General features: G+C 49.3%; 1 protein-coding gene across 1 annotated transcript in view; it reads right to left on the reverse strand.

Moving 5' to 3' along the window:
- Positions 1–6,500: 6,500 nt before the first annotated feature.
- Positions 6,501–21,501, reverse strand: part of robo3 (roundabout, axon guidance receptor, homolog 3) — a gene marked incomplete at its 5' end in the record, with an annotated part of 150,217 nt that continues 135,216 nt past the window's right edge. The window contains 16 exons of the mRNA XM_084458810.1: positions 6,501–6,542; positions 9,326–9,477; positions 9,800–9,967; positions 11,576–11,683; positions 12,089–12,297; positions 12,816–13,043; positions 14,902–15,034; positions 15,526–15,810; positions 16,498–16,637; positions 17,150–17,189; positions 17,389–17,634; positions 18,446–18,629; positions 19,205–19,329; positions 20,328–20,544; positions 20,919–21,040; positions 21,391–21,501. The exon at positions 21,391–21,501 is cut by the window's right edge and continues 56 nt beyond it. Of these exons, the coding sequence (XP_084314936.1) occupies positions 6,531–6,542; positions 9,326–9,477; positions 9,800–9,967; positions 11,576–11,683; positions 12,089–12,297; positions 12,816–13,043; positions 14,902–15,034; positions 15,526–15,810; positions 16,498–16,637; positions 17,150–17,189; positions 17,389–17,634; positions 18,446–18,629; positions 19,205–19,329; positions 20,328–20,544; positions 20,919–21,040; positions 21,391–21,501 (2,480 nt within the window). The 3' untranslated portion in view covers positions 6,501–6,530. The remainder of the gene's footprint in view (positions 6,543–9,325; positions 9,478–9,799; positions 9,968–11,575; positions 11,684–12,088; positions 12,298–12,815; positions 13,044–14,901; positions 15,035–15,525; positions 15,811–16,497; positions 16,638–17,149; positions 17,190–17,388; positions 17,635–18,445; positions 18,630–19,204; positions 19,330–20,327; positions 20,545–20,918; positions 21,041–21,390) is intronic.

The raw sequence follows: 21,501 nt of genomic DNA on the forward strand, positions 1-21,501 counted from the left end.
CCTACACGTGAAAATGCTCTGGAATGGCAGTCAAACCCGTAACTTCCCACCCGTGAACTCGTACAGATCGATGTACTCCCAGTTGCCGGGTGGGAAGTTACGGGTTTGACTGCCATTCCAGAGCATTTTCACGTGTAGGAGGTCGGAAAAACACGAGTTACGGGTTGCCTGGAACGCACCATAACCATGGAGGTATAATATAACTGGAGACGGCATTGAAAATGGCTGCCTATTCATTTCAATGAAAGTTGCTCACCGGCGCATGAAGCCATTTGACGTAGTGGCCAAAGCCCGGTATTGCAAGTCATGTCACGGCATGCGGCCCAAGAACCTTATTTCCCATGTTAGTGGATGATGATAGATAGGGCTAGAAAAGGAAAACAAAATTTTTCTGGGTATCATTCAGCATCAGAGACTAATCTTATCAATATAAACTTTTAGTTTTAGGGGTTTTGGGGTTTTTGAAGCCACCAATACCTGTATTGAGCCATTTAAACATGTGCTGTGCACGAGCCTCGGGGACGCGCTGGTCGCGCGTTCGTGAGTCCTGCGAGCTCGGGAAAGCACGTCACCATAGGAAGACCCGCCCTACTCTGCCTCTGATTGGATAGGAAGTCATGTAATGACGTCGGTTAACATTTGCTATGCTTTAGCAATGAAGCTTATGATCATGCTAATCATAGATATGAACGTATGTCTATGATGCAAATGATCATGACATGTGGTTACTTTAGGACATCGTTGGAAAAGAACTAGAGGGTAAGTGGGTCAATGTTGAATAACTTAGCTAACATTACCTAATGTTACATTTCTTTATATTAACATCAACTATATTGATAGGCTAGGGAGCTATGCTAACGGTAGCTAATGCTAACGGCTTAGGGTTAACGTTAGTTAATGCTAACGTTACGTTCGGAGGTCTGATGTATTTCAATTTTAACAATGTTGAGCATGATCAATGTGACATTGTTCATACATTGATTACAGTCTGTAATCTTGTCTGGCATTATTTAGCTATAGTGGGCTGATGCTTGCTGCTGCTACTATAGCATTTGCCACATTATACATCAAATTAATCAAGCATAGTTAGTGTTATTACCTGAAGGCATTATTACCATTGCAAGTAAGCATGCCATGTATATGCCATGCCTGGAAATCAAATTAATAGTGTAATTATTCCCCATCATAGCTCATTGTACACTGATATAATCATTCTCCTTGCCTTTGCTAATACTCATCTCTTTTATCAAACTTTGTGCTAGGAAAGAAATCTGGCTGTGATTCGTCACTAGTGCTCATCCAGGCTGTTGTCATCTCCCGCCTGGACTCCTGCAACTCCCTACTTGAATCAGAACACATAATCAGCTCTGCCTTCTCTTTGACCAGGTTAGCCAATGGGGCAACTGTGGCGGTTGGGGGAGGGGGGTATAATTATTGGACAGGACACCTGACCATCATCCTCAGTGTTGACTGAGAGCTTGTGATGGCTGTTTGTTGGTCTCTCCCCAGGTCAACCTAATGAGACCCTCCTTCATCTTCTTCCACAAGATAGACCGGCTGGCCCCAGTACGCTCCAGCAGACAGGACCAGATACACAGGTGAGGCCTGTCTGTAGCGGAGCCACCGCCTCGCTCCGCCTCTGATGTAACTCGGTTCTTCAGCTTGGCTGCGTACTTGATTGATGTTGCACATGGGCGATTGGAACTAAACTAACCTTGCGTTGCATTTGTCTCTCTCTCTCTGGCTCTATCGTGTCCACTCTGCTGGCGCTGATGGATGGGTTGGACAGTCAAGGGGAGCCAGTGGTCCAGTTCCTGTTCATGCTTGGTTGTTGCCTACTCACCTTCCCATCTCCTGCATCACCTGCCACCTGTCTCCACTCTGCCCAGCTGCACCTCATCCCTCATTACTCTTAGCATTAATACCAGTCAATTTCCCTTGGTTCTCTGTAAGATCATCCAGTCATCTACCAAGTCTGCTCAGCTCTTCTGTCTGCCATATTTTGAAGTTGTTTATTGAAATTGAGTTAAAGTAGTTTGTATGGGTCAAGCATCCTCCAGTTTGTATGACTCAAGATCTGTTTACTGCCATGTATATGGTTCACACATACTAGAAATTTGACTAGGGTTAAGGCATACACTGGTGACATGTTTTTAATTGTTTTGTGATCACTGTCTTTGTGATATTTTCTGATGACCAAGCCTTTGATCTAAGCAGAGCCTTAGCACATTATGGAGGAACCATGTCCCTTTCTTTTACCGATCCCTGAGAGCAAGACCTGTGAATGTCCTGAACAGTGTGGTGGCCACATTTGTTGGGAATTTGGGTGGAAACTGTGGAACATCATTGCATAGTTTGACTGCCATTTCATACCAACATTAAGAGAAAGTGGAGAAGTAGGCTATACCTAGAAAATACTATAGTTGTGCAATTCGTTTGTACAGTCTGGTAGTTAAATGGTTAAAAATGGGCAAGCAATAACATTGGAGGGAAATGTATACTGACACTGATGATTGTTTCAGAAATGGTCTGAGACAAAATAATGAAATGTTATACATCAGTATTGTGAAACACTGAACATATTTTAATGACTGACAAGGAGAGAGGAAACAGTCCAAGTTAATCAATAATAACTAGGCTCACTATGAACAGTGTGTATTATTGGCTCTGTTCTGACATCAGTGCACAGTTCATTCCACCACTGTGAGGCCAGGACAGAAAAAAGCCATGGCCAGGCCAATCTGCCGTAGGGGGGCTTGGAGCAACTGGGAAACAAATCACCTCAAGGCAGCAGAGCTTGACCACAGCCTGGAGGTCGGACGGAGCTGTTCATTTGCCCTGTAGGCTTGCATCACAGTCCTAAACTGGATGGGACAGCGCAGGGAGCCAGTGCAGAGAACGGAGTAGGGAAGTTTTGTGGAAGAGCATGGGGCCGTTGAACACCAGGTCAGCAGCAGCTTTCTCCAGGAGTCTGATGGCCAACGCTGCAGGATGGCAGCAAGTAGGGAGTTGCAGGAGTCCAGGCGGGAGATGACAACAGCCTGGATGAGCACTAGTGACGAATCACAGCCAGATTTCTTTCCTAGCACAAAGTTTGATAAAAGAGATGAGTATTAGCAAAGGCAAGGAGAATGATTATATCAGTGTACAATGAGCTATGATGGGGAATAATTACACTATTAATTTGATTTCCAGGCATGGCATATACATGGCATGCTTACTTGCAATGGTAATAATGCCTTCAGGTAATAACACTAACTATGCTTGATTAATTTGATGTATAATGTGGCAAATGCTATAGTAGCAGCAGCAAGCATCAGCCCACTATAGCTAAATAATGCCAGACAAGATTACAGACTGTAATCAATGTATGAACAATGTCACATTGATCATGCTCAACATTGTTAAAATTGAAATACATCAGACCTCCGAACGTAACGTTAGCATTAACTAACGTTAACCCTAAGCCGTTAGCATTAGCTACCGTTAGCATAGCTCCCTAGCCTATCAATATAGTTGATGTTAATATAAAGAAATGTAACATTAGGTAATGTTAGCTAAGTTATTCAACATTGACCCACTTACCCTCTAGTTCTTTTCCAACGATGTCCTAAAGTAACCACATGTCATGATCATTTGCATCATAGACATACGTTCATATCTATGATTAGCATGATCATAAGCTTCATTGCTAAAGCATAGCAAATGTTAACCGACGTCATTACATGACTTCCTATCCAATCAGAGGCAGAGTAGGGCGGGTCTTCCTATGGTGACGTGCTTTCCCGAGCTCGCAGGACTCACGAACGCGCGACCAGCGCGTCCCCGAGGCTCGTGCACAGCACATGTTTAAATGGCTCAATACAGGTATTGGTGGCTTCAAAAACCCCAAAACCCCTAAAACTAAAAGTTTATATTGATAAGATTAGTCTCTGATGCTGAATGATACCCAGAAAAATTTTGTTTTCCTTTTCTAGCCCTATCTATCATCATCCACTAACATGGGAAATAAGGTTCTTGGGCCGCATGCCGTGACATGACTTGCAATACCGGGCTTGGCCTGAAAGCCCATGGTGGCTTCAATGCGCCAAGCTGATCCTGGGGGCTTGACCATAACCTGTCCCGTTTCCATGGACGCGACGGCGTTGGCTACAGCCTCGCGCTCACGCGGCTTCGCTCGTCACGACGTCATCGCGTCAGCCCAGAAATCACGAGCATCCATCTCCCGCTGCCAACGCGCAATTAACATGGAAATTGAAGTGCGGCGTTTTGGGACGGGGGTCTAAATGACCTCCCCCATCCATGCGTTCCTGTCTTTCTTCTCTCAGGCCGTCCCCTCTTTCTCTCTTCCTCTCTTTCTCTCTGCCCTTGTGGGCGTTTCAGCCCTGACACCGGCTAATGAATGAGCCTGGTGATTTATGGATCTGGCCCAGGGACAGGGTGAGCCGGGTGGGGGGGTTAGAATGAGCACTAGAGGGTAGGGAGGAGGAGGAGGAGGAGGAAGAGGAGGAGTGGGGGTTAGGGTGAGTACGAGGGATTGGGGGGAGGGGGGAGGGTCTTCTGGGACACATTTGAATGGGGGTGAGGGTAAGAGGGTGAGGTTTTGTCGGGTCAGAACTGTGACTGATCCCTTCTCTGCTCTAACTGGTTTGGTCTGGCTTGGTTCTGGGGGGGGGGGGGGGGGGTCACTCTCACGGGTCCAGATGATCAGATCATGAGTTCACCAGCCAAGCGCTCATGTCCGTCTTTGTCAGGGACGGTCGGTGGAAGGGATCTGTTCTTCTGCATGTTTTTCATATTGGGTTCGTTGCACATGTGGTTCCACTCCCTCTTTAAGACGTGTTCTAAGGAACCTGATGTTTATCTCGAGGGTAAAGCATCCATCACAATCCTTTAACCAATCAGCTCACTGCTGCTGGGACCACACTGAAGAAGAAAGATGCATGCTCAGTGTGTGTGTGTGTGTGTGTGTGTTTCTGTGTGTGTGCATGTGTGTGACAGAGATGGAGAGTGTATGTGTGTGTAGCAGAGGTGTGTGGTGTGTGTAGCAGAGGTGTGTGTGTGTGTTTGTTTGCGTATGTTCCCACTTGCATGCCTGTGTGTGCATGTGTGTGTGTGTGTGTAGAGGAGAGATAAACTGTGTGTGTGTACGTGTGTGTGCGTGTACATGTGTGTATGTGTGAGAGATGGAGAATGCATGTGCATGTGTGTAGGAGAGGTGTGTGTGTGCGTGTGTGTGTGCGCGCGTGTGCACGTGTGTGTGTGTGTGTGTGTGTGCGTGCGTGTGTGTGTGTGCGTGCATGTGTGTGTGTGTGTGTGTCCTCAGGGTATCTAATACCATGTCTCAGGTGGTTGGAGAGAGAGAGTGCGTGTTCTGTTTTTGCTTTCGGAGCTTTGGGCAGAAGGCCTCACACGGCAATTTCATGCTTGGTCCGTGCAGAACCAGCCAGGTGGAATGTGCTGTGAATTGTCTGCAACGATAGGAGCGAGGAAAAAAAAACAGAAAAAGCAGAGAACACAACTTCAGCTAAGCTATCGCCTTTCAAGCTCTCCTGGAGGTGAGGAGAGTCATGTTTGAAGTGGTACTCCAACTCCAAAACAAAGTTAAATCAAGATTATTGGTTGTACAGCAAAAGTTTCACTATAAACCAGTCAACACCACTTCAGGAGAAATGTTAATTCAGGCACTGAACACTGTTACACAAGTAGCGTACACTGACATGTAGTTCAACAAATGTATTTTATTGTATTTTTACAAAACAACAAGACTACCAAAAAGTTAGTCCACAGAACGGGTCATTTTGGTTTTTTGAACAGAATACGCAAGTTTATCTCACTATCGCAGCAACACTCCTCGAGGAAAGTGACGGGTTTACAATCTTTTACAACATCTGTCCATCGGCGCACAACAAGCTTTCGTACAAAAGAAACACAAAAAAATGTAGAAAAGACGGTGGATGGGAGGGATGAGGGTTTCCAAAGAGAGAAAAGGCGTCCTGTGGTTCGGTTCATAGCTCCCTTTGACAAACATACACATTGTGCTTCATGTTTTCTGTTGTACACCATCACAACAAGAGAGTGCAATAGTTTCCAAAGGTACTGTACACACGTTCTACAAAAAGAGGTTGGCACATTCAAGACATGAACTTTTTAAAATGTTATTTCTTTTATAATAACGGACCTTTTTTTTAACAGTTGTTTTACAGTTGTTTTTTTATTTTTTTTCCCCCCGTTATAAATACAATATACTTTCTTTCCTGTATCCAGAGCCCACCTACAAACAGTACAGAGATGGTTATTTACAAATGAGGTTTGGGACGAACCCGGGATTTATAAATAATTGTAATAATTTCAAAAAACAAGACACGAGTCTTCCGTTCTGTCCCAGAGGGCCGAGCGGTCCTCCGGCACCCGTGCATACTTCCTGTCCGTCTGTCGTTCCGCTCCGACAGCAGAACCGCTCTGGAGGCGTCGAAGGACGGGTAGGTGACAAAGGGTGTTTCGTTTTCAAAGCGTCTTCCTGTAGTCGCTTATCTCATTTCCTGTGAAGAGAGGGACAAACGAGGACATTCGAAATGTGAATAAAAGGGACCTAATTTAAATATTTACATTTGATTCAGACCTTGGAAGTATGTACTGAGTATGAAGAGCTTTGAGACAAGGGCAGGTATTCTCCTGGCTTACATCAAGGGACCACATGCTTAAGGTCTGAATATGAACCACCTTTTTAAGCACATGCTTAAGGTCTGAATAAGAACCACCTTTTTAAGCACATGCTTAAGGTCTGAATATGAACCATCTTTTTAAGCACATGCTTAAGGTCTGAATATGAACAACCTTTTTAAGCACATGCTTAAGGTCTGAATATGAACCACCTTTTTAAGCACATGCTTAAGGTCTGAATATGAACCACCTTTTTAAGCACATGCTTAAGGTCTGAATATGAACCATCTTTTTAAGCACATGCTTAAGGTCTGAATATGAACAACCTTTTTAAGCACATGCTTAAGCGAGCCAACACACACACACACCCCTTCGTGAACTCAACACAAAAGCATGTTACATTTATCCAGCCAAAGCCAACAAAGTAGAAATGAGTACCAGGCTACTGATATGGTCCTTCGCTCAACAAACTGAGGTGCACTTCACTAAAACATCAACTGGGACTTATCACTCTCCTGCAACAGTTTTCAAACTAGATTCTCAATTTGCCTCATATTTGCAGTAATTGAGCCACTAGCCTAGCCTGCTTATCGTTCGCCCACACACTTACATAAACATGCACGCACGCACGCACGCACACACACACACACACACATGGTCATAGACTACTGTAGTTGTTGACTCCGTACTCATCAGGAGGATTGGCCGTCAAACCAGGAAGTACAGATTTAAGGAAGCAGGATGCAAATACAGACCCTCAGGGGGGGTATAAATCTACAACTACCCCCCTGCCTCCCCCCCACACACACACACACACACACTAAATCCCCATTGAGGGTCTCCGCCCAAGTGGAAAGATAACGTTCAGCGCTGAGACAGGAAGGGGGTAACCTGAAACTGTCTCCCCGAGGAAACACAGTCCCTCCATTGTGCGGGCCCAGCTTTTAAGTTCCCGGCGGAGCGCGAGGGAGGGAGAGAGGAGGTGTAGGGGGGCTTCAGAGGGTGGGTTACCAGCCAGGCCACAGGGGGTGACCCCAGGGCACGTGCATGTGTGTGTGTGTGTGTGTGTGTGTGTGTGTGTGTGTGTTTACTTATTTCAGGGGTTGCCCATGTTCCCATGTTAGATCTCTGGTCAGGTCAAAGTGGAACGACCCATCGAGGGGTCGTCTTCCCTGTCCCAGCAGGGGGTGACCTTCGACCCCAGCCTGGACCTACATGATCCAGAGAGTTTCTCAGACGTCTGGAGCCTCAGGTTCTTCTGAGAAATGACCAATCAGGAGTCAGGAACCAGGAGTCAGATCACGCTGTCAGAAAAAACCCTGGACTTTGACCACGCCGATGAGCAGATGGGGATGGCTATATTCAATGTTGAACAACATATCTTGAAAGCTTGAAACTTGAACGGTTGATCCAACGAACGTCGCTTCGCTCACACACCCCCTCTCTATACATATTTCGTTTGACTGACGCACAAAACGCCGTCATTTTGACTGGAAAAGCGGCTCTGTCGAGCCAGACACGATTCTAAACCCCCGCTCTTTCCAGGCGCACTGAGATCTAGTCCCAAATCCCTAATCCTACGAAATAACATTGGATTAAAAACTGCAAGAAACACAGTGATTGACAGCACAACAAGCAGCCTCCAGAATTCACTTTGCTGATGATCCACACTCCCGCTGGTATGTAGCGCTGTTTCATCTCACGCAGGCGCAGAACGAACCCGCTACGAGCCCGTTGGCTAAAGTCAGAGTGGCGTGTTCAAGTGTAACACGTTTTTTTTTTAGCTCAACACGAGGGACGTGAGGCAACGCTACAGTTCCCCTTTCGGATTGGTGGGCCTTCACCTCTAGTTGAGAGAGTTGAAAATGTTGTTGTGGTTGTGTAGTGTGTAGCCTTCGCTAGAATCTAGACCATGGTGGTGTGTTGGGAGACCACACAGCTTGTGCTTGGGGGGTAGAGGAGGGGGGGGGGAGAGGGGGTGGGGGCTGGCTGTGTGGGAGTGCTCTTAAACAAGTGTGCTTTCTGAAGTGCACTTCACAGAGGGAGAGGGGTGGGCGGGCGGTGTGGGGGCGGACCCGTAGCCCACGCTGTGAGGTGGGACTGGGGGAGCTGGAGTGGATCTACTTGTGTGCTTTACTTTATGATGTGTGTGTGTGTGTGCGTGTGTGTGTGTCTGTGTGTGTGTGTGTTTCACAAAGACCGTGTGTGTATAACAGAGCGAGAGTGCACATATTTATGTGCTAGTGTGTGTATGTGTGTGTGTGTGCGCCTACCTGCACCCATGCTTGCACGCGCGCGTACAGTATATGCGCTTGTGTGTGTGTGCCGTGTTTTTATGTGCGTTTTATGGGGAGGTGGAGATGAGATGATGTGCAGCTATGAAGCGGTGAATCAAGCCTCTCTCTCTCTGCCGGTGACGGGCCCGGTAATGTCCCTCCCGTCACCGTGTCCTCGCCCCGGTGATTCATCCCCGCGCGTACGGCGCCGGGCGCCCTGCCGAGCCGCCATCGACTCGACCGCCGCCGCCATCGTTCTAACGCCGCTCACATCATTTGTCTACAGCGCCACTTAGGAGGGCGATCCGGCCTTTACCGCGGTATACATCACTGCCCCTCCCCCACTGCCCCGCCCGCCCTGCCCCGCCCCCCTCCCCGTCTCTCACCTCGCTGCGCTTCCTGTTGGAGGAGGCGGGGCCTCGGGAGCCCGTGGACCCTCGCGACGAGGAGCTCCCCGTGGTGGAGCAGCTGGCGGACATCTGGCCCCGTGCCAGGTAGCTGGGCTTGGCGCCGGCGCCGTACGGGACGATCTCGTCCTCTGGGTGACGGGTGGCAGAGAGGGACAAAAAAGTGAGTTACGAGTGCCGCGCTACCCGGAGTGGATGTGAACGTGGAATGAATCTGGATTGAAATGCGTGTGAATCTGGATTGAAATGTGTGTGAATCTGGATTGAAATGCGTTGGCGCAGTCAGAATGTTCTGGAATCACTTGCAATCTGGCAATGACTGTGATTGGCTGTTGAGTGCATCCAAGAGTCGGAATGACACGACATTTCAGCCCCTTTCTGTATGTGTGCCTGTGCAAATGAGTGACTGTGTGTGTGTGTGCGTGTGCGTGCGTGCGCACGTCGAATACTCACCCTCCTGTCGTCTCTGTCCCGATCCCTTCCTGTGGGGGGCGCTGTGTTCTCTCCTCTCCATGGAGGACAAGGAGGACCCGCCGCCCTCTCTGTGCCCGCCATCCAGCCCCCCCGCTGGGCCGCGCGCGCCCGTGTCTTCCGGGGGCGGCTCCGGGGGTGGAGGGAGGTCTGGAGGGAGCCGGGGACAACGGCAGAGTTAGCGTTTTTTCACACAGAAGCGTTGAAATCAGGTTGTGAAAGCGTTGAAAACAGATGGTGTATCTGGTCATTCTAACTACTACCGCACCGGGATGCAATATCAGGCTGTCACAGCCCCAGCCCCGAAATATAAATCACCACCGATGTTTTATATTGCAACAACCTGTGCCCTAAATGGAATGCATTTATAGTGCTTTTATCCAAAGCGCTTTACAATGAGTCCCTCTCATTCACCCGTTCGCGGCAGCTGCCACGCAAGCTGCTAACCTGCTCATTGGGAGCAATTTGGAGTTCGCTGTCCTTGTTTAGTGACTTGGGACACCGAGCAAGGATACGTCGACATGTCCTCAGGAGGAGGGGGGATTCGAACCGTCAACCCTACGATTATCGGATGACCCAGCTCTATCTCTCGAGCTACAGCCGCCCCAAGACCACCTTAGTACTTTTTAACTGCATACAAACAGGACATTGAAAGCTATACAGGCTATCATGTTTCTCTTATGAAGTATCTAGCCCATGTTTACTGCTCTGTATATGTTCTTAGCCAATAGACAAACATTTCCCAGGAGCTTGCTCGATCGCCTCGTTGAGAGAGGTCAGGGAAGAATTTTTACAGCTCACTTTTCTGGCCCCCGGGTGAAACAGTTTTTTTGCTTCCCTCTGGAATATGTAGAGGTGGGTCGTATGCCCACCCTCCCATCGCTCTCTGTAAAGCGCATTGTGTTGCCTCTGTGTATGAAATGCGCTATAAAAATAAAGTTTGATTTGATTTGATTTAGGCAGACAGAACCACTGTCTACTCCACCAAGGAAGGCTGCTTTCATCTGATATCGGCATTTGCTGGCCGTGTTTTCACTAGCCTATACAACTTTGAATGTTTTATTTATTGTTTCTTAACAATAACCTTTGGCAATAAGTTTTAGGTTTTGGAGAAGAGCTTTATTACGTTAGCCTGGCTCCAGCCCGCTGAATCTCCCGACCACTTTCATTTTCCAAATGCGATTCAGGGTCTGGAGAAGCTCCCATCCAGAGTGACTTCTCAACCGGGCCAATCAGCGTCCTCTGAATGTGATGTCAAACGCTGTGATTGGTTAGGCGGGTGAACTAATCGTTGATGAACCTCGCCGCCAACACCAATCTCACAAAATGGCCGAAACAGGAGTCTGTTCAGCGTTCAGTAATGAGGTGAAACGAATGGGCGGTCCGGTCCGAGCGCGGGGCTATTATTAGGGAGCGAAGCAGAGCAGAACTGAAAGCCACATTCTTCCAGGAAGTGAGTTAATGTTAGAAATACGTTTTTGTTATTTTTTGAAAATGATACCCCGGGCCCTCGTAGCTGGTGAAATAACACGCCCTACCCGGTTCTGACCTCACGCAGGGATTGACAGGACCCATCAGGTTTGTTCTGGATAGCAGAACTCTACTTACTAACACACACACACACACACACATACACACACACACACACATACACACACACACACCTATACACACAGACATACACACAAGCACACAGTCACACACACACACACACACACACACACACACACACACACACACACACACACACACACTCACCTCCTTGTAGATCCCTCCTGTAGTTGCCGGTTTTGGAGCTCTTCTTCTTGACCCGGGACTTCTGGCTGGGGGGCGTGTGTGTGCCGTCGGGGGCGGGCCGGGCTCGGACTGGGGGGCAGGAAAAACCGTTGCGTTATTATGAGGTCACGTCACGTTTTTATGAGGTCACGTCACGTTATTATGACGTCATGTAAAGACAGTTTCCCTTGAGAGACCACAACATGCCAATGATAACCACGTGTGTGTGTGTGTGTGTGTGTGTGTGTGTGTGTGTATGTGTGTGTCTGTGTGCGTGTGTGTATGTCTATGTGTGTAGGTGTGTGTGTATGTCTGTTGTGCGTGTTTGTGTGTGTGTGTGTGTGTGTATGTGTGTGTGTGTGTGTGTGTGTGTCTGTGTGTGTGTATGTATGTATGTGTGTGTGTGTGTGTATGTATGCGTATGTGTGTGTGTGTATGTATGTGTGTGTGTGTGTGTGTGTGTGTGTGTATGTGTGTGTGTGTGTATCTACTGACCCGGTGTGGTGGAGCTGACGTTGTCGGCGCTGAGTGTCGCCCCCTGGCTGAGGTCACGGCGGTGCACCGAGACACTGCGGTGGTGGTGTGGCGTGCCGACCTCTGACCCCGCGTCCTGCTGGGCGCCGAGGTGAGAGAGGTTGGGGTTGGACTGGGTGAGTGGCGGGCTGGGCGCCCGCGGCGCCGGTACGGGACCGCACGGTAACCTCCTGGTACGGGAAAAGATCGACGCGTCAGCAGAGAAAATCTGTGGAATAACCCTTTAACATGATTGCAGAAAATCTGTGGAATAACCCTTTAACATGATCGTAGACTACTGTATCTGTGGAATAAGCCTTTAACGTGATTGCAGAAAATCTGTGGAATAACCCTTTAAAGCTACCTTCATCCATTGAGAAAGCTCCATCTGCAGAGAAACATTTAAATTGTATTTCTATCGCCCCGTACGCTATGGCTATTGTGCGTCACGTCAAGACGCCGTCTGATTGGACATAATTGCTGGTACTGGGGACTGGAGCGAACCCCAGATAGCAAGCGGATGTGTAATGATTCTGGGCCATATATGGGCCGGAACTAAGCCACAAGGGCCAGATCTGGCCTGTATATGGCCCAGATCCGCTTGCTATCTCGGACACAAGAGTCCGTGTTTTACCGAAGCCTCCGGGAGAGATTGCGTTTGTGTTTTTTTTTTTTGGTAGTTCTGGTCGGCGCTGGGCCGGGTCCGTACCGTGGCGCCGGTTGATGTCCGTCGAGGTGGAGCAGGCGCAGGTCGTGGGGTGGGCGGGTCTCGTCGCGGGGCGACGGCGTCAGGGTGGCGGTGGACTGGTGGCTGTAGGAGGTGGTCGGGGAGGGGGCGTCGCCCCGGAACGGGGGGCAGGGCCCGTCCTCACAGCCCTCCGTCAGATAGGTCCGTTCGGGAAGGGGCGGGCACCACTCCTCCTCCTCGTCCTCCGACCTGAGAGGACAGAGAGGCTCGTTCATTCGTTTGTTCGTTCGTTCGTTCGTTCGTCCGTCCGTTCATTCGTTCGTTCGTTCGTTCTGACGCTGAGACGATTCTTTTTGTGGCAGTTAGAAAATGCGCAGTCTGATAGGTCAATGTCCTGTCTGTCTGTAACTTTGTGTTGTGTTGAATGTCCTGTCTGTCTGTCTGTCTGTCTGTCTGTCTGTCTGTCTGTCTGTAACTTTGTGTTGTGTTGAATGTCCTGTCTGTCTGTCTGTCTGTCTGTCTGTAACTTTGTGTTGTATGGTTGACCAAGCCTCTCTTCAGAATGAGACCTTGTGGTTCTATGAGATTAACCTGTCTAAATAAAGGCTCAATAAAATAAAAAAATAAAAAAATGTATTGCGAAAACATATTCACAAAACATGAAAGTTGCAAGTAAAAAAAAGTCCATGACCAACGGCGAATGACGGGAAGAAAGAAATCCAGAATCTAAATCATTCAAATCGACCGCGCTTCATCTTCAGCTACCCTCCCATGCCCTGCGGCGCGCTATCGGTTTACACAGCTTCACACCGTAATTACCGGCTCTGCCCTGCGGCCATGGCTAGGCTGGCCTGGGTCTGACTGATCGAGGGTGGGGGGGGTAGTCCTGTCAAGCAGACTTATGGGAGGCCAGACTAGAACATTCCATGTCACTCTACGCCCCGGGCACTTAATGTCCGGCTGAATGGCCTCGCTTACTCAAAATGGGCGATGGCTTTCATATGTCTGCATGATGGTGGCATGTTTTCATAACTGCCATTGATAGAGGTGTGTGTGTCGATGGCGGTGGTGTGCGTCTGTGTGTGTGTGTGTGTGGATTCATGCATGGAATGTTAAGAGCCAGGGAGCTACCTACTGTAGCTAGCTGGCAGGCTAACATCACAAGCGGCTAATGTCCCTCACCGCTAGCCACGGGAGCGGCAGGAAGGTTAACTCCGTTATCTCCATCTCATCTCGAATCTGGAACCAGCTGCAGTCATCAGTACGGGAGGGGGGGGGTACCGTGAGAAGGCTGGTGAACGATGATTTTGTTATGTGGCCAGGATAGGGGAACACGAGAAGGCTAACCGAGGCTAATTGCATTAGCGCTGAGGGCAATCGCAGCGCAGGGGTTGAGGGGATAATGGCTAGACGGCTAGTTTCTTGGCTAGGGCTAGTGTAATCGAGTTGTCAGAGATGGTTAGAGGCACAAGGACGTGTGTTAATATGTGTGTTCAGTTGAGCGGCTGTCCGCGCCCTATTCAGGTGGGCTGAATGGGAGTTAAGGAGCGAGAACTCAACGCTCACCGGCCAGACGCCATGAATGCTGAATTGGCCTTGACAACATAATGGTGGGGTGGTGGGAGTGTGTGTGTGTGTGTGTGTGTGTGTGTGTGTGTGTGTGACAGTGAGAGAGAGTGTGTGTGCATGTGCATTGCTGAATGTTAGTGTGCGTGTGTGTGTGTGTGTGTGTGTGTGCGTGTGTGTGTGTGACAGTGAGAAAGAGTGTGAGTGTGTGTGTGTGTGTGTGTGCATTGGTGAATGTTAGTTTGTGTGTGTGTGTGCGTGTATGACAGTGAGAGAGAGTGTGTGTGTGTGTGTGTGTGCATTGGTGAATGTTAGTGTGTGTGTGTGTGTGTGTGTGTGTGTGTGTGTGTGTGTGTGTGTGTGTGTGTGTGAATGTATGACAGTGAGAGAGAGTGTGTGTGCATTGGGGAATGTGTGTTTGTGTCTGTGTGTTTGTCATTGTGAATGGTATGTGCATGAATGAATGAGTGTACAGTGTGTGTGTGTGTGTGTGTGTGTGTGTGTGTGTGTGTGTGTGTGTGTGTACAGAGTATATTCTCACCCCAGCTCCATGTCTTCCTGCTCTGGCTCCTCCTCTTCCTGTTCAACAGAGGGGGGGTGAGGGGGCGGGGCCTCGGCCCAGTTCAGAGACGGGGTCTTCACAGCCTTGCCCATCGACTTCTGCTTGGGTTTACCTACACACACACACGCACGCACGCACGCACGCACACACATACATGCACACACACACATACACACACACACACATACACACACACACACACACACGCGTACATACACACACACACACACACACACACGCACGCACGCACACACACGCACACACACACACACACACACACACACATACACACACACACACACACGCGTACACACACACACACGCACACACACACACACACACACACACACACACACACACACACACACACACACACACGTACATACGGTGAAGCCTCTAAATGGACTAATACAACATTTCTGTTTCACATTTTGTTACGTTACAGCCTAATTCTAAAATGGATTACATTCCTTTCCCCCCCCCTCACCAAACACACAATATCTCATAATGACAAAGCGCAAACAGGTTTTTTAGGAAATGTTTGCAAATAAAAAAAACAAACTGAAATATCACATAGCAGAATTTTTCAGCGCCGGTTCCTACCGCTGTCCGCCCGACACCGCTCCAGCTGGGCGTACTGGGCCCCGGAGGGCCCCGGCTGGGAGATCCAGTGCCCCCCTCCCTCCTGGTCGGGGCTGTGTGGCGCCGGGCTGGTGAAAGGCATGATGGGAGTGCTGGCGTAGGGCGTGGTGGTGTGGGGGGAGTAGGGGCCGCTGAAGCTGCGGAGGTCGTCCCCGGCCGGGTCGATGGTGCTGTAGATGGGCCCCTCCGTGGACCCCCCCGTGCTGTACTTCTCCGTCTGGTTGAGGTAGTTGGAGATGCCCGCTTCTGGAGGGGGGGGGGGGGGGGGGGGCAGTTAATGGGGGCGCTCATCGCGCGGGGCCACACGGTTAGCGGCCATGTTGTGTTGTGTGAAGTGTTGTAACGTTTTATATCAAATGAAGGATGAAGTTGCAGTGTCTTATACTGATAGATAGATAGATAGATAGATAGATAGATAGATAGATAGATAGATAGATAGATAGATAGATAGATAGATAGATAGATAGATAGATACTTTAATGACTCTAAATAGCACATACAGTCCCAGTTTTCAGCAGTAGGTCCTATCTTACCGTTGTAGTATCTCTCTGATATAGATAGATAGATAGATAGATAGATAGATAGATAGATAGATAGATAGATAGATAGATAGATAGACAGACAGACAGACAGACAGACAGACAGACAGACAGACAGACAGACAGACAGACAGACAGACAGACAGATAGATAGATAGATACCGTTGTAGTATCTCTCTGATATAGATAGATAGATAGATAGATAGATAGATAGATAGATAGATAGATAGATAGATAGATAGATAGATAGATAGATAGATACCGTTGTAGTATCTCTCTGATATAGATAGATAGATAGATAGATAGATAGATAGATAGATAGATAGATAGATAGATAGATAGATAGATAGATAGATAGATAGATAGATAGATAGATAGATAGATAGATAGATACCGTTGTAGTATCTCTCTGCGGTGTCGTGTTTAGCGGAGCAGCAGTTGACGGCCTCCTTGCCGTTGTGGACCAGGTTGGTTGTGGGCCAGGAGTCCGCCAGCCACGGGTAGTTTCCCATGCTGCCACCCAGCATGCCAGGCCTGAACACACCACAGAGTCAGAACCCTGAACCCTGACCCCTGAACCCTGAACCCAAACCCTTCCCTACTAACGAAGGGCTGCGTCTCGAACCTCTATCTGAGCCGCTTCAACTCACATGGTCACCAAACATCACCTCAACAATGCCTAACATCGCCTCAACGATACCTAACCTCGCCTCAACAATACCTAACCTCACCTCAACAATACCTAACCTCACCTCAACAATACCTAACCTCACCTCAACAATACCTCACCACAAAGGTGTTGACAAAATTGTTGAGCCGATGCCCCCCAGAAAAACTAAAAAGTCAAATAAAATAATGATGCTAACGCTAACAAGCTGTTTCCAGCACTCAGCTTTCACACCTGTTACTGTACTGTAGCTATAAAAAAAATATTAAATTGGGCTTTGTCTCAAACATAACAAAATATATATTTCGGGGTGTCTGGAAATACTGTTTTATTTGATGTATCACTGAATTTAAATGGAATACTTTAGGCATTAATGTACCTTCCGTTGAGTCCAGAAGCTTCTCCATGTGGAAACCCAACTGTGAAAGACAGAAACACATCAGTGAGTAGAGAACATTTTCAGAACGTTTTTAAAAAACGGTCAAAACAGGAGTATGAAGGACATTAATGTGTTGTATGACCGTAATGTAGACAGGTTAGGGTCAGTGTTAGGGTTAGGGTCAGGTTCAGTGTTATGGTCGGGGTCAAGGTCAGGGTCAGGGGTCAGGGGTCAGGTACCTGCGGGCGTGTAGGCGAAGGAGGCGGTGTAGTGGCTGAGCTCCTTCCTCTTCTTGCGGCGGCAGTAGATCCACATGCTGAAGCCCATGAGGATGACCCAGCAGGCTCCGCCTATCCCGGCGATGAAGGCGGGCTGTTTGACCACGTCGGTGATCTGCTCGGCCAGGCTCACGCTCTCCTCCCCGGCGCCGCCGCCACCGCCTGACTCCTCCCCCTCCGCCTCCGACGGCTGCTCCACCGGCAGCTCTGAGAGAGAGAGGAGGAGGGAGGAGAGGACAAAGAACGAGTGGGATAGAGAGAGAGAGAGAGAAGGAGGGAGGAGAGGAGAAAGAACAGGTGGGAGAGAAAGAGAGAGAAAGAGAGAGAAGGAGGGAGCAGATGAAGGGACGGTGAGATGAGAGAGACAGACAGAAAGAACGGGTGGGAGAGAGAGAGAGGTGGGAGAGAGGGAGGGAGAGAGACAGAGGGAGGGAGAGAGAGAGAGAGGGGGAGGGAGAGAGAGAGAGAAAGAGAGGGAGAGAAAGAGGGAGAGAGAGAGGGAGGGAGAAAGAGAGAGAGAGAAAGAGAGAGGGGGAGGGAGAGAGAGGGGGGGAGGGAGAGAGAGAGAGATAGAGAGAGAGAGAGAAAGAGAGAGGGAGGGAGAAAGAGAGAGAGGGAGGGAGAGAGAGAGAGAGGGAGGGAGAAAGAGAGAGAGGGAGGGAGAGAGAGAGGGAGGGAGAGAGAGCATGGAGGAAGAGAGAAAGAGAGGGAGAGAGAGAGGGAGGGAGAGAGAGCATGGAGGAAGAGAGAAAGAGAGGGAGAGAGATAGAGAGAAAGAGAGAGAGGGAGGGAGAGAGAGGGAGAAAGAGAGAGAGAGAGGGAGAGAGAGAGAGAGAGAAAGAGAGAGAGAGAGAGGGAGGGAGGGAGAGCATGGAGGAAGAGCGTAGAAAACATTGAATAAGAGACGCTGTTTTGTTCCTGGTAGAATTCAACCCAGCAGGTCTCAGATAAGAGAACAACAAGCACAGCTGACTCAGCGGACCGATCTGTCTGACGCTGCGTTTCCAGGGGGACTTACTAATGATGACGGACACGGCTTTGCTGCGGGCTCCCACGCCGGCGCCGGTCACCGCCGCCACCTCCACCTGGTAGAGGACGCCAGGCAGCAGGCCCTCCAGCAGCGTGGACAGCACGCCGCCCTCCACCGTGCGGTTGATATGGTAACGGGTCTGGTTGTCATGGGCGTTGCCCACACACCACACCTGTTGGGGAAGGCGGGAAGCGCGCTGTGAGACTTGACCCCGGGTCACTTTTCATCTGGTAGTTTCAGACGGAGTTTTCCAACAGTACACAGCGTTGGTGGTCGCCACATGGTCAGAAATGACTTTTCTATTTTTCGATTAATTATTTATTTGGGATTATGTCCGGTTTTCTCCCAATTCGGTAGTCATTTCCTCCCGACATATTGTCCAACTATGCCGTTATTACTGTTGAATATTTGTCGCACCACCCTGCCGGTTGGCGATACAAAAGAGACAGACAGCTACAGAACTTCACTCTCAAGCCCGTGATTCAGTGGCGCGATGAATCCTCGAGCCGAGAACCACCTTAAGGGAACCACCTTTAGGGAGCGGTTCTCTCTGGGTTCCAGTTCTATTCTGATCCGCGGGCTGGAACACCCTGGTCCCTGGTGGGCAGCTGCGCCGACGCACGACACATTGGACCGCTACACCCCCCCCCCCCCCTCCCACCAGTCTGAAATGACCTCGCCTCAGTTAGGAGAGGGTTCACCCCCATCTCCAGGAGTCCCCCGGCTGCTCTGCTGTGATTGGCTCACCCTGTACTCCTGGATCACTCCATTCTGCATCTCCGCGGGGGGCGGCTCCCAGGACACGCTGATGCTGGAGGTGTTGCTCATCTTCAGCGTTGCCACGGTGACGGCTCTGGGCGGGGCGCTCGGCACTGGAGGGGAGAGGAGGGGAGAGGAGACTGTTGCTATGCGACGGACGGCAGCGCGTGTCCGAGGACGATGCTGAAGTATCACCACTGAATGGATTTTGATCGATTTGACTTGAAAATTGCAGTCGATCTAACGCAGCAATTAGACTTGAAGTAAGTTCATTGTCATGACTAGAAATCCCTGTGGCTAAATTGTTCCACGCCTGGTTGTGAAGCGTAGCGATTTTCAAAATGTCCATCAGCAAAGCCCATATTCTAAGACCCTGTCATATTCAAGTACTGTAGCAGCCCTCGACACATTCAATAAGAAAGCACAGAGTGTTTCCTGATGCCTTCATTACGTTCTCTTTATAGGACACCATTTTGAGCATCACTGACGTCAAACCAAACACCATGTTCAAGCACCATACACGCACCGTGAAAAGTCGCTCCGCTTATCGAGGGTGCACATAAATCTTAACTGAAGTACGGCGGCCATCTTGGGACAGCCATAGCGCCTTGCTGGAAACAACTACTCATCTTTCTAATTGCTTCTGTTCCCTATTAAACTTTCAACGGCTACTTAGCATAGCTCCGATTTTTAATCTAATCACTGAAATATTTAATTTCGACTTCTGCAGTTAGCTAGAATACTTTGAACTTTTCTCACATTCCACCTCATTCCACATGCCTTGAGATTGAACTAACGTGCATTTGAACTTGCAAAGTCAGCAACAGTACTGGCAACTCCTCTGTAAGGGAAGTAGCAGTTGACTCTCCCAAAAGTAGCTAGAAGTAGTTAGATGATATAATCAATAAGTCATAAAGTTGGCGTCAAGTTGGCAACACTGGTCGGCCAAGAAAAGCTACCAAAATAAAAGTCCCGCTATCAAAAGAAAAGTACCCAAAGGGCACTGTTTGCGGTCACTTACACGTACATTCAAATCAATATCAGAAAAAACAAGATGGCTGCCTAGTGCACTTCAACACACCTCGGCCACCGCCACGGAACCCTGTCTTACCTTCCTCCGGGGTTCGGACCAGCAGCGGCCTGCTGTCCTTGCCCTGGAACTCGTCGAAGTAGGGTCGTATCTTGACCTCGTACTCGGTGCCTTTGAGCAGGTCCCCGATGACGGCGCTGCGCTCCGAGGGGGCTTTGACATCCTGCAGCTGCCATGGCCCCCCGCTGGGCCGGTAGAGCAGCCGGTAGCCCTGCACGAACTGGGACTGGCGGTCCACCTGGCGGGGGAAGGGAGGGGGGGCGATTGGGAGGGGGGTGAGAGAAGAGGAGTGAGAAAAGAGATCGGGGAGAGATCGCCAGGAAAGGCAGCGGACCGCGGGAGGGGGGAATGGACATGAGTATGAACACGGAGTAGTTCGATTCCCCCAGAATGAGGCGACGCTACTTTGAATAATATTCGAGGTATTGATTATTCGATTATTCTTATATATTACTTTGAATGATATTCGAGGTATCGATTATTCGGTTATTCGAATAATCGATACCTCGAATATTATTCAAAGTAATGTCGCCTCATTCTGGGGGAATCGAACTACTCCGTGTATATAATATTCGATATATGAGGTTTCGAGTGCGGGTCGAAGATACTGACCATCCAGGAGACTCTGACGGTGGAGGCGGTCAGCGTCACGGGCTCCTGAAGCTGCACGGCCACCTCTCCCAGCTCTCTCTGGACCTGCCTGTGGTCAACCCCCTGGCCCGTGGGACTCACGTCTGCACGAGCACCAACACAGCACAACGTTAGCATCACCTACGTCACTGACTACGTCTCCCAGAAGCCATTGTGGTGGACTGCAGTGGTAATGTAATAATTTTATGTTTGAGTTGAATGTATTTTTAGGAGTACATCATATTAGGAGTCAGTGGTATTATGACTTTCTGTGAGCTGAAACCCGGCATTGTGAAACCGGGTTTGGAATGGATTGGAATTGGAGTGGGTGCTGGATACTCGCTGGGTTACCATGTCATTGCTGACTTCCGGTACAGTGTAACGCCATGAATGGAGTGATAGTTTCGTTTTTCGTGACGTATTCGTTGTGTGAAAGTCCGACCCAGATACCGACCTTGCGTGCGGACGGGCTCGGAGATGGGGCTGGGGTCGCTGAGGCCGTAGACGTTGAGCGCCCGGACGATGAAGAGGTAGACGGTGTTGGGGAACAGGCCGCCGACCGTGT

The sequence above is a fragment of the Borostomias antarcticus genome (genome assembly GCF_949987555.1).
Source record: "Borostomias antarcticus genome assembly, chromosome: 1".
Lineage (NCBI taxonomy): Eukaryota > Metazoa > Chordata > Actinopteri > Stomiiformes > Stomiidae > Borostomias > Borostomias antarcticus.